Source organism: Melozone crissalis, unplaced genomic scaffold, assembly GCF_028551555.1.
Source record: "Melozone crissalis strain CALT ecotype California unplaced genomic scaffold, PUWL_Pcris_2 ptg000086l_1, whole genome shotgun sequence".
Classification (NCBI taxonomy): domain Eukaryota; kingdom Metazoa; phylum Chordata; class Aves; order Passeriformes; family Passerellidae; genus Melozone; species Melozone crissalis.
The window spans coordinates 3,348,664-3,361,887 of NW_026535863.1; the positions used below are offsets into that span (position 1 = coordinate 3,348,664).

The 13,224-nt window shown below is 51.6% G+C and overlaps 1 protein-coding gene across 1 annotated transcript in view; it reads right to left on the reverse strand.

The window, feature by feature from the left end:
• Positions 1-10,216, reverse strand: part of RASSF5 (Ras association domain family member 5) — a 35,443-nt gene extending 25,227 nt beyond the window's left edge. Inside the window, exon 1 of the mRNA XM_054290826.1 lies at positions 9,904-10,216. Coding sequence (XP_054146801.1) covers positions 9,904-10,216 — 313 coding nt within the window. The remainder of the gene's footprint in view (positions 1-9,903) is intronic.
• Between the last annotated feature and the right edge of the window lie 3,008 nt (positions 10,217-13,224).

Consider the following 13,224-nt stretch of genomic DNA (forward strand, 5'->3'; position numbering starts at 1 on the left):
CCAGCACGAGGAGCAAAGGTGTCACACAGGAAATCTGCACCACAGAAATGCCAATTGCCAGGCATTTCTGGATCGGCCCCATTGTGGCATTTCTCTGTGGGATTAAAGGGTGACGCCTCCTTAGTCACCATCCCCTATTAACAGACCCTAATCACCGTGGGGAACACTAATTTTAGAATCCCTGCTCAGCTTTAGGAAGCAGCCACGTGAGCAGTTTGCCAGGAGGAGCAGGATGCCTCCACTTAGGCATGGAGATAATTTCCATTCCAGTCAAACAATGGAACACTTGGAAATGCAGTTAAAAAAAAAAAAAAAAAGAGAGAGATAGAGAGAAAGATCATGATACTGTAAAAAGCTTTGCTGGCTGAAGAGAATTTCCCTTTTTTCACAGGTAAAGTCACTCCTGGGGGTAAAATGTGCAATATAAATGCCCATTAAATGCCCACCTCAGTGCCCAGACATAGTCACAGAATGGTCTGGGTGGGGAGGGACCCTAAAGCTCCTCTGCCAAGGGTATCCTTCACCCACCCCAGTAGAAAGCTTTGGGTGGGGGATCTTTCAAAAATTGGGAGCAGCATTTAGCAAAGGCCACCTGGTTAGTTAACACCTGAGGTTCCACCAACCAAGCAGGTGCTGCCCAGGGATGGGGCAGCCACAGCTGCTCTGTCCCACCCTCCCAGGGAGGAGTTTCTCCATTTTTCCCACCCCAATCCCCCCATTCCCACCCCCAGACCCCACAGGGCACCTTCCAGCTCCACCTGACCCAGGTGGGAATGGGGACAGAAGGAGAAGGAGCCTCCACAGGTGCTCCACAGGTGTCTGAGAGCTGGCACAACGTGGCAGGAGGGAGATTTCCCCCAGCCAAGCTTCGGAATCCTGCAGGGGCTCACCCAGCTCCACGTGCAGGTGGGTTTTGGGTTTTGCAAGCCTGAGCTGCTCCTCTGTGCCTGATGTCACTGTGGGGTGACCTCAGGGGTGGCAGCAGGATGTGGCACCAGGGCAGGGGCAGGCTCTGAAGGGATGGGGCAGGATGTGTGGCACCCACAGAGCAAACCCGGGGAAGGCTTCAATCCTCCTGAAACACTGGCCCAGCCCCAGCCCTGCAGTCCCATCACTGCAGGCTCACCTGGGCACTTTTAGGTCTGAACCAGATGGTTTGGACTCAAAAAGAAACTTTCATCATCGTGTTGTTTATTCCTTTCGTAGCTTTAACACGCATGTCCCCTTTAACACAGGTCCCTTTTAACACACATGTCCCTTTTAACACAGGTCCCTGTTCAGGCACATATGTCCCATTTAACACACATGTCCCTTTTAATACACATGCCACCATTCAGCCACATGTCCCTTTTAATGTGTCCCTGTTCAGGCACGCGTCCCTTTTAACACACACGTCCCTGTTCAGGCTCACATGTCCCTTTTAACACATCCCCTTTAACACATGTGCTTTTTAACACGTGTCCCTTTTGACACATCCCCTTTAACACATGTCCCTTTTAAGACACATATCCCTGTTCAGGTACATGTCCCTTTTAACACACATGTCCCTGTTCAGGCACGTATATCCCTTTTAACACATGTCCTTTTTAACACATGTCCCCTTTAACACGTCCCTGTTCAGGTACATGTCCCTTTTAACACACATGTCCGTTTAACACATGTCCCTGCTCAGGTACATAGGCCAAGAAATGCTAACAGTGCTCTGTAATCAGGAAATAGCTGGCTTCTGGCTGTGCTGGTGTGAATTATAACAACTGTGTTGTCTCACCCTTCAAACGAAAAATGGAATAAAAGTTTTTAACACACCTCTCAGTTGTCCCATCTCTGGCTCAGCAAAGGGCACAGTCATATTTCTGCTTGTTACTTAATTAAAGCATTTTTTTCTTGCACTAAGCATTGCTGTATCACAACACAGCAATTTAATGCTCTGAAAGTCCAGTTAGTTCAAAGGGCATAAATTATGTTTGATAACAGTTACAAGTTATTGTTTGAAAAAGTCTTGTTGATTCTAAGGTCTTAATTGAAAACTTTTTTCTGTCTCTATACTTTCATCTATTATCTCTGTGAGATGTCGAGAACTCTCTGTGAATTTGTTTTTTACCTCTCTCTCTTGTGTGATAAAAACTTCCTTGATAGTTTTGTCCACCATTTGTTGCACACACTGAAGTATGCAGGGTATTACTACTAATATAACTACTCAATACATAGAGACTTATCCTGCACAGTTTTTTTAACTAAGGTGCAAAGCTTCATTTTTGGAACAAATTATTTAACTAGGACTAAGTATCTTCCTTAATTTGAGCTGTCAAATCTGTGTGCTTTTGTGGATGGATTCAGAATGACCTGACAGGCTCATACAACACAATCTGTGAGGTCCCTGTGCCACTGCAGCGTCTGGGAGTGACAGAGCTGTCACCACAGCTGCTGGCACGATTTAACCAACCCCAAATTCCCCTTCGGGGGGCAGCTGGCACAGCAGCCATGCCCTGAGGGGCCAGAGGAGCAGGTGAAGCCACCTGGTGCCACAGGTGTGGTTCCAGCTCTGTGCCCACCCAGGCAGGGTCCCTGTGACATCCACAGGGGTCTCAGGTTGAGGGAGCAGATGAGGATCTGACTCCATGATTTAGAAGGCTGATTTATTATTTTGTGATATATATTACATCAAAACTATACTAAATAATAGAAGAAAAAGATCTCATCAGAAGGCTGGCTAGGCTAAGAATAGAAAGGAATGATAATAAAGGTTTGTATCTGAGTCTGAGCCAGCTGACTGTGATTGGCCATTAATTACAAACAACTCTATGAGACCAATCACAGATGCACCTGTTGCATTCCACAGCAGCAGATAACCATTGTTTACATTTTGTTCCTGAGGCCTCCCAGCTTCTCAGGAGGGAAAAATCTTAAAGAAAAGATTTTTCATAAAAGATGTCTGTGACAATTCTTCTCCTGGGAAGCTGAGAAGCCTCAGAGAAAAAGGAAAATAATAGTAATGTCTTTTGCTTCTCCTGTGTTTTGCTGCTTTGGAATGTGATTGGAGATTGTTTATCCAACAGGTGATTGTTTCATTGGATTCACGTGAACTGTTTTGATTTATTGGCCAATTATGGTCAAGCTGTGTTGAGGCTGGAAAAAGTCACAAGTTTTCATTATTATATTTTTAGCATTCTGTCTGTATCCTTTCTGTATTCTTTAGTATAGTCTAGTTTAGTATTCTGGAAAGAGTCAGAAGTTTTCATTATTATCTTTTTAGCCTTCTGTAAATATCCTTTCTATATTCTTTAGTATAGTTTAGGATTCTTTAATATAATATAGCTTAGTATAGTTTAGCTCTCAGGAGGAAAAATCCCAAGGAAAGGATTTTTTGTAAAAAGACATCTGCAAGACCCCATGTCCAGGCTGGGCTCAGCAGTGCCAAGGCAAACTCCACACCCCAAAAAAGCAGCAAACTCACCCAAAAAGCCCCAAATGCCACCAGCACCTACCTGGGAGCAGCAGCACCTCCCTGCTGGGCCTCCTGGGCGGGCACAGTCCCCTGGAGCAGGCCTTGCCGCGGGGGAAATGCCTGAAGATTTCACGGATTCTCTTTGTTACAAGCCCAAAACACGAGGCTGCTCCCTCCTCCCCCTCCGGCATCCTCCAGGAGCTCTTCCCAACCCCAAATGCTCTGGGATAAAACTTGTTCCAGTGCCTGCTGTGTCTGCCCCCACCAGAGGCCTTTTCCCTCATGGAGATAAAGCCCTGACATTGGCCATTTGCAACCTGCTGCCATCTGAAGGGTTATTTATTTATTTTTTTGAGCAGCTCAGGGCTTGTGCATCTCCTGTAAGCCATGGAAAACTTTCTATTTCTGGGGCTTTTTGCTTGATAAGATAAAATAACCCAGCGGAAGAGATTAGGGAGAGAAAGCGCAGGACTCGGCCGTGTGCTGGGAGGTCTCTTCCCCCCCATCCTCCTTTCTCTCTGTGCTGCTTTTCAGCACTTTTAAAAACTGCTTTTTCAGCCTTTAAAAGTCTGAGGGATAAAAAAAATCCTCAGTGTTTAATCAGAGGTTAAAGGGATACACTGAGATTAATTATATTTGTAATATTGATTTAAACTCTGCACATAGTTAAGAGAGGCTCGTAGAGCCATCCATGAAAATCAGGATCAGGGTTTTAAGTGACTTTTTAGTGATAGAACAAGGGGGATGGCTTTAAAATAAAAGAGATTTAGATGAGATATTGGGAAGGAATTGCTCCCAGTGAGGGTGGGCAGGCCCTGGCACAGCTGTGGATGCCCCTGGATCCCTGGGAATGTTCCAGGCCAGGTTGGACAGGGCTGGAAGCACCTGGGACAGCGGGAGGTGTCCCTGCCATGGCAGGGGTGGGGTGAGATGAGTTTCGAGCTCCTTCCCACCCAAACCATCCCATGGTGGATCGGTTACAGCTGTACCAGGTGTCCTGTGATGGGGTGGGACACAAACACCAGTTCAACCATGCCCCTGAAATCTGCCAACTTTGTACCCAGTCCCTGTGCCCTCCCTGCTCAGGACAAACAGCCCCCAGCACCCTGCACCACACAGGGGGTGAAAAAGATGGAATTCAACCATTCCAACCCTGCCCTGAGCAGCAGAAACACTGAGATCTCTCAGGGGGCTTTTCAGTCACCTCCCTCCTTCCAAGAGCCACACCAGCAAACTCCACTGACCTTCACTGGGATAAAACAGAGAGAGAAACCCAAAAGCCAACCTGCAAAGTAGGGAGAAGCCCAAAAACCAAGCTGCAAGGTGGGAGCTGGAGCCCAGTAAACTCTACTGAACTTCACTGGGATGGAACAGAGGGAGAAACCCAAAAACCAACCTGCAAGGTGAGAGCTGGAGACCAGCAAACTCTACTGAGCTTCATGGGATGAAGCAGAGAGAGAAACCCAAAAACCAACCTGCAAATTGAAAGCTGGAGACCAGCAAACTCCACTGGGATAAAACAGAGAGAGAAGCCCAAAAACCAACCTGCAAGGAGGGAGCTGGAGCCTTGGCCGGTGTCTCTCTCCATAACCCCTTCCCAAGGCACCCAGGTGGAAGGTGGCAGGAAACATCACCCTGGCAGAGCCAGGCAGCCCAGGAGCCTGTCCCACAGCTCTGGGCAGGTCCCTGTCCCTGCCCACAGCCCCATCTCCTCGCGGGGAGGAGCAGGAGGAGCACACCCTGCCTGCAGTGGGCGGGAGGCACCCCCGGACCCACCCTGGACCCCACCCTGTCCCCAGCCATCCCCACCTGGCAGCAGGAAAAGCTGCAGGGATGTGCCTGGATCAGCTGAACGGGACAGAAATGCAAAGTGCTGCGGGTCCTGTCGGCGATTGTTGTTTACAGGGGTGAGGCTGAGTGTGGGAGGAGAGGCACAGAAGCCACAGGAGCAGCAAAGTGTGAGCAGAGCCAGGTAAAGGACTCGGTAAAGAGCTCCTTATTTTAAACAAACGGCTCCCTGAGAACCAGCAGTGTTACAAATGAAGTTTGCTCTACAAATCAGAAAGAGAAATGGTGTTTTACCAGCTTAAGGAAACAGGGGCTGATTCAGCACAGGGCCTGAACACAGAGGGAGCTGCTCAGGGAGATCAGGGCGGCTCCAGGGCTGAGGCACAAACCCCATTTGGGTGCTCAGGAGCTTTGAGCTGAGCAGAGCAGAGCCACAAACCCCATTTGGATGCTGAGCTGAGCTGAGGTACAAGCCCCATTTGGAAGCTGAGGGGCTTTCCTGAGCAGAACACAGGCACAAACTCCATTTGGATGCTCAGATTATTTGCTGGTCTGAGCAGAGGCACAAACCCCATTTGGATGCTGGGCTGAGCAGAGAAGAGGCACAAACCCCATTTGGATGCTGAGCTTTGCTGAGAAGAGGCACAAACCCCATTTGGATGTTCAGGGGCTTTGACCTGAGCTGACATGAGGCACAAACCCCATTTGGATGCCGAGTTTTGCTGAGAAGAGGCACAAACCCCATTTGGATGTTGAGGTGCTTTGCTGAGCTGGGCTGAGGCACAAACCCCATTTGGATGCTGAGGTCTCAGCTTTGTTGGGCTGAGCAGAGGCACAAACCCCTTTTGGACGCTGAGGGGCTTTGCTGAGCAGAACAAGAGGTCCAAACCCCATTTGGATGCTCATGTTTTTGCTGAGCAGAGTCACAAACCCCATTTGGATATTGAGGGACTTTGATGAGCTAAGGCCCAAACCCCATTTGGATGCTGAGGGGCTGAGCAGAGGCACAAACCCCATTTGGATGCTGAGGTGAGCAGAGTCACAAACCCCATTTGGGTGCTCAGGTGATTTGCTGAGCTGGCTCTGTGTGTCAAGAGCTGCAGATCAAAGCTGGCTCCGGCTCTGCAGAGCAGCTGGGCACGCTCTGAGGTTTCCCTGCAGGGCTGCCCCACGCCAGCCCTGCCCACAGGGAAGCAGCCAGGGCTGGTTTCCTTGCAAAGAAACCCTTCATTTTATCAACACAAATATCAAAATCCTTCATTTTTGGCTGTCAGAGACACCAAGCCATTCCCACCCAGCCCTTCCCAGCAGGAAGCTGCCCCAGCTCCGAGCCCAGCCTGGTTTCTGTGCTGTCCCAGAGGCCAGGGGAGCACACAGAGGGCTTTGAAGCTGCCGTGAGTCACCAGGACACCCAAGAACTGCACCCAAACAGCCCAGAGCACCTCTGCACCCTGCTCCTCCCTGCTGGCAGGAAAAGCTGTCTGTCCCCAGGCAGCAGGACAGACATTCACACCCACACAGAGGTGATTTACTGTACTACAGGCAGCTCTGGGAGCTGACAGCACAAAGCCACACGCATTAGACAGGAGCTGTTCAAGGCACAGCTCCTCCTCCTGCCCAAACCATTCCCTCCAAGGCTGGAAATGAGGATTTTCAGGGAATTCCTGTAGGATTTGCTCCCACCTCCCCATCCTTGCATGCTGACACCAGCTGGGAGCAGGATGCTGGATGTCTGCCCTGCACAGAGCCTGGAAAGTTCCAAATAAAAGCAAGGAAAAAAAAGGCTCCCAAATGTCTCAGGCAACATCTGCACCAGCCCCAGGTGCAGCACCCATGGGCAGAGCTTGGGTTAAAAGCAGAAAAGTCTCCCTGAGACTCCTTTTCTCTAGAATGAACTGTAAATAATCACAATAAATAATCACAATAAATAAATAAATAAATAATCACAATAAATAAATAAATAAATAAACATTATAAATAAATTTATTTATTTATAATATTATATATAATATTCATTTTTATATATAATATTTATTTATTTAGTTATTTAAATAAATAAATAAAATTATAAATGTAAATAAATAAATAAATGTCAGTTTCCCATTTTAATATTACTATTTAATATTTATATATTAATTTAATATATAATGATATATTTAATATATATCAATTTAATATTAATTTTAATATTTATATATTAAGATAATTTAATCATTAAGTTTAATTATTAATTATAACTTAATATTACTCTATTATTATACTTAATTTAATAATTATTAACATAAATTATCTAATATTAATATATATTTAATATTACTATTACTTTTCCATCACTAAATACAGCCAGATCTGACGTAAAAAAAAATAGGCCAGAACTGCACAAACAAAAAACCTGAGTATCCTCAGGCTGCAAGTCAAAAAGCAAGCAAGCAGCAACTCTGCATCAGAAAGAAAAAAAATAAATGTTCACTGAAGGGGGAGAGCACGCCCCGTCTGCAGCTCTCAGGCATTTTTAATGGGAATCACCATTGGGATGACAGGGAATGCAGATATGAGTGTCCCTCCCCCCCATGCCGGTTGTTTGGGGAGTTTTTGAGGCAGAACTACTCCCACAGTCTGCATAATTCTCTGAAATGAAAAGGGAAATGGAGTTATTTAAAATCGGTTTCAATATAAGTATGGAAAACATCCTGCCAGAGGAGAAGTCCCTCAAAACAGCTCTTTATGCAGCATTTTGCAACACCACAAAATTCTGTGAATTTCTAGTTCAAGTCAGGATTTCAAAGCACAAAAACCTCACCTCACCCCTCATCCCAGCTTCAGGGGCTGGTGAAAAAGCTTCAACAAAGATTTTCCCCCTTAAATAATCCTTATTTCTCCTAAACTCGATATTTCTTTAAGCACACACATTCATGCCAGGAGCTCCCAGCCCCGGGGAATCTCCTGGCCCTCAGCAGCTTTTGAGGGAATGAACCAGGAATGCCAACAGAAAGCAAAGGTGCACCCTATAAATCAGATTTACATCAGATTTACATCCCGCTCCTGCCACCAGGGTGCAGCCCCGCCGTGTCACGTTGTGGTGGCGGCTGGGTGACATTTAATTAACAGCAGTCATTAGGGCTAAGCCCTAATTCGCTGCAGCAGGGCCAGATGGTGCTGCTGCCTCCCCCGGCCGCCCTCCATCCCAAACGGCACCGCAGAGAGCCCTGCCCGCCCCACGGATCCCAAAAAAACATTGAATGGGTTCGTGAGCTGAGGAAAGCCAAGCCGGGCACCAGGACTGCCTGAGCCAGGCACTGATTGCCCTGCTGAGGCACAGACCCCCTAAACAACCCCAAAAATGAGCAGCGACCATTCCCCCACCCCCAGTGGGATGGGTCACTCCCAAATTATCACTGGCATCGCCTCCCTGCCCTCCACACCCATCACAGGTACAGGTGATGCTGTGGGCACAGATCTGCAGGGAATGGCATCAGCATTGCCAAAAATCCAGAGGCTCAGCTGACCCCACCAGGAAATTTTGCCAAAAATCCAGAGGCTCCTGACCCCCACCAGGAAATTTTCAAGTCCCTCAAGGCCTAGAGCTGCATCCCAAAAAAGTTTCCCCGACTGAGCGGGGCAGGAGCGGTTTCACAGCCAGCAGGGCCCAGATCCCAAGGTTATCAGTGACACAGCTTTGATAAAACCTCTTCGTTTCCCCTCCTGCTACCCCTGACACGGGTCACTCCCAGCCAGGGGAGGGATGAATCTCCTGCAGAGCACCAGCAGCATCAGGAGCACTGGCACAAGCCATCACTGGCACAAACCATCACTGGCACAGGCCACCATTGGCAAAGCCATCACTGGCACAAGGCACCCAGGTGGAATGCATCAGGAAACATCACCCATCATTGGCACAAGCCATCCCTGGCACAAACCATCATTGGCAAAGCCATCATTGGCAAAGCCATCACACAAGCCATCCCTGGCACAAGTTCCCTCACCCAGGGTTCGGGCAGAGCTTCAGGCACAAATTCCCGAGGACTTTACCCCTCGCTGTAACGCTTTACACACGCCAACCCTCCCTGCTCGCCGCTGATGCCAACCCCGCCCAGCAGCGATCATCATCTCCTGTTTCCTGGAAAAGCTGCGCTTTCCAAACCCGCCTGGCAGCTCCGCACCCACAGCCGGAGACCCCGGCCCGGTGTGGGGGGACCCGGCCCGGCCCAAACCGGACCCCAGGGGTGCAGAGTGGGGCGAGGGGAGGGAGAGGGGCTGGGAGAGAGTCCGGGCAGGGTGAGGGATGCGGGGAGGGAGGGCAGGGGTGCGGGACAGCGAGGGACAGGCAGGGGACAGAGAGGGGACAGAGAGGGGCAAGCTGGCGACAAGCAGGGGAGAGCGAGGGGCAAGGAGGGGACAGGCAGGGGACAGTGAGGGGCAGGAAAGGGACAATGAGGGGCAGGTGGGGGACAGTGAGGGGACAGAGAGGGGCAGGCAGGGAACAGGTAGGGGACAGCGAGGAGCAGGTTGGGACAAGCAGGGGACAACGAGGGGCAGGCAGGACACAGCGAGACGCAGGCAGGGGACAGAGAGGGGCAAGCAGGGGACAGCGAGGAGCAAGCAGGGGATAAGCAGGGGACAGCATGCGGCACGCAGGGGATATGGAGGGGCAGGCAGGGGACAGCACTCACAGTCGCAGCGCAGCGCTCGCTCCCGCACCGCCTCCCCGCACAGGTCGCACCATCCCCGGCGCGGCAGGCGCGGGGCGAAGCGGTGCCCGCGGCCGCGCTCGGGGGGCTCTCGGGGCGCCCCGAAGATGCTCCGCACGTCGGGCAGCAGCCGCGGGGCTCCCCCGCGCCGCCGCAGCCGCCGCGCAGCCCTGGCCCCGCCGGGGCTCCCCTCGGGGCGGGCGGGGGTCGCGGCGGGGCCCGGCGGGCGGCGCATGGAGCCGGGCACGGGGGGCGGCAGCGGGCGGGGGCACGGCGCCACGGCCGGCGATGCCATGGGCTCGGAGCGGCGGCGGCGGCGCGGGGCGGGCGCTCGGCCCGGCCGGAGGGAGGAGACACGGGCGGGGAGGGCGGGGGAGGCACCGGCAGCGGGCGCCCCTCCCGTGGGACCCCCCCAGGGTCGGGGTCGGGGCGCTCCGCGCTCGCTGCCCCCGCGGTGTTGGCGCTGCTCGCCCCGGCATTCCCCGGCCGCGCACCGGAATGTCCCCGCGCTCTGTCGCCGGGAATCCCCGCTCGGGGAGGGGTGTCCCTGCCGGACAGCCACCCCCGTGGGGCTGGGATTCCCCGGGGAGGGGGGTCCGTGCATCCCCCGGGGACAGTCACCCCGTGGGGCTGGGATTGGGGTTCCCGGAGGGGTCTGTGCATCCCCCGGGAGGCTCTCCCTGCGGGGCTGGGGTTCCCCGGGAAGGGGGTCCGTGCATCCCCCAGGGGGCTCTTCCCGCCGGACAGTCACCCCATGGGGCTGGGGTTCCCGGAGGGGTCTGTGCATCCCCCGGGGGGCTTTGCCTCCGGACAGTCACCCCCGTGGGGCTGGGGTTCCCCAGAAGGGGTCTGTGCATTCCCCGGGGGGCTCTCCCTGCCCGACAGTCACCCTGCGTTGGGATTTGTCACCCTGCCCTGCTCCTTCCTGGGATGGGCCCAGCAGGGTGGGATTTGTCACCCTGCTGCTCCCTGGGATGGGGATGTGGGATATGGGGACAGCAGGGTGGGATCTGTCACCCTACCCTGCTGCTCCCTGGAATGGGGAGGTGAGATGGGGAGATGGGATGGGGATGTGGGATGGGCCCAGCAGGGTGGGATTTGTGACCCTGCTGCTCCTGGGATGGGGCTGTGGATGTGGGCACAGCCCGTAAATCACTCTGGGGACAGGCAGAGGGGGTGGCTGAGGGGCAGCGTGGCTGAGATTTCCCACAAACATCTCCTGCTCCCATCTCCCACCCCCAACCCATTCCCCAGGGGTCTCCCTGCCGGACAGTGACCCCCGTGGGGCTGGGTGAATGTCCGGCACAGGTTAAAATATTTTTTTGGGGGAAAAAGAAAACCCCAAGTAATTAACATTGGCAGGAAAATTCTTGTTTCATTTGGATTCCAGAAGTCCCCTCTGCACCATTCTGGACTTTCATTTTCCCAATACCATCCCACTAAACAGCTCCATAAAAATCAGGATTTTAAAGAGGGAGGGTGACTTTTTAGTGATAGGACAAGGGGGATGGCTTTAAACTAAAAGAGATTTAGATGAGATTTTTGGGAAGGAATTGTTCATATTCCCTCTGTCCATTTGCATTCAGGGTTTTGGGAGAGAAGGGAGGGAGAGGCAGAGCTGGGCTGGGTGAATCCAGGCTTAGGGGAAGCTGAATTTGACGTCCCCCGTGTGCTCCTGAGGACAGGATAAGCTGAGAATATCCAAATCCTTTTCAAGGATTCTAATTTGAAGGGTGGATTAAAACACTGGCTCTGAATCACAGCAGCCCAGTGCCATAAGCAGCCCCTAATAACAGCTTCAAACCAAAGGAGGAATAATGCAGCTGGGAAAATTGGGGTTTTGCTCTGCGCTAAGCAGCAAGATTAATTTTTTGGAAGGTCTTTTCCTTCCCAATTCAGGATTTGCTTTCATACCTCCTCTGCTTCTGCTTGAAAACAGCAGCAGATTTATTCCTCAATAAATTCCACAAAAGTTTGTTGGTTTATCCTATGTCGTCCAAACTGTTCCTTGTATCAGGAATCACCTACAATAAAGGAAATTTCTGAGGGTGAAAGTCTACCTGGCACCTGGCTGGGAACCTCCTAAAACCATTCTGGACTCATTTTCCCAAAACCATCCCACGAGACATCTCCAGCCTCTGTTCTGCAGCCTCAGGGCATAAAAACACTAAATAAATGTAATATTTTCTGTCCCCACAGCAAGCACAGCCTGCACAAGAAGCTCCTGACAGTCATTATCCTTCCCAGCTGTCCCTTCAGGTATTCATGTTAAAATATTTTTTAGGCCACGGGTTAAAATATTTTTTTGGGGGGGAAAAAGAAAACCCCAAGTAATTAACATTGGCAGGAAAACTCTTGTTCCATTTGGATTCCAGAAGTCCCCTCTGCAGCTGCTGTGCTACAGCAGTTAAAGCATGACAAGGGCTATTAGCAAAACTTCTTTTTTCTGTTTGCCAAGAAATAAATCCCTTTTAGCTGAAGCCAAACATGTTTCAGGTCAAATGCTCAGCTGGTGCGAGTCAGTGCAGCTCCAGTGAGTGCCAGAGGTGCAGCAGGGACCCTGCTCCTTTATGAATATCAGAAAATTCTGCCTGGATTCGAAATAACGTCCATTAGAAAGCCCAGAAAATAATTCTTGGGAGAAAAGCTCTGAAGGGATGGATTAGCTCCACCTCAGCACAGCAAACAGTTGGGTTTGACATTCAGGATGTTGGTTTTTATAATTAAAATGAATGGGGAGCTCTGGTGCCAAATTCCACCGGGGAAATGTTTCCTGGGCAGGGGAGGCTCCTGGGCACCCTTGGCGTGTTCCTGCAAGAAACTCAGGCTGGGCACAGCCCTGCAGCTGCTGCTGCTCCTGCTGCTCCTGCTCCTCCTTCCTGCTGCTGCCTTGGCACGGGGGGAGGGATGGGATGGGCCAGGGTGGGTGGGGTGGGCACAGCAGGGTGGGATTTGTGACCCTGCTGCTCCTGGGATGTGCCAGGATGGGTGGGATAAACCCAGCAGGGTGGGATTTGTCACCCTGTCCTGCTGCTCCCTGGGATGGGGAGGTGGGATGGGCCCAGGAGGGTGGGTTTTGTCACCTTGCTGCTCCCTGGGATGGAGATGAGGGATGGGGAGGTGGGATAAACCCACAGGGTGGGATTTGTCACCCTGATGCTCCCTGGGATGGGGATGTGGGATGTGGGGACAGCAGGGTGGGATCTGTCACCCTGCCCAACTTTGGATGCTGCTCCCCAGAATGAGGATGTGGGGTGTGCCAGGATGGGTGGGATCTGTCACCCTGCTGCTCCCAGGGATGTG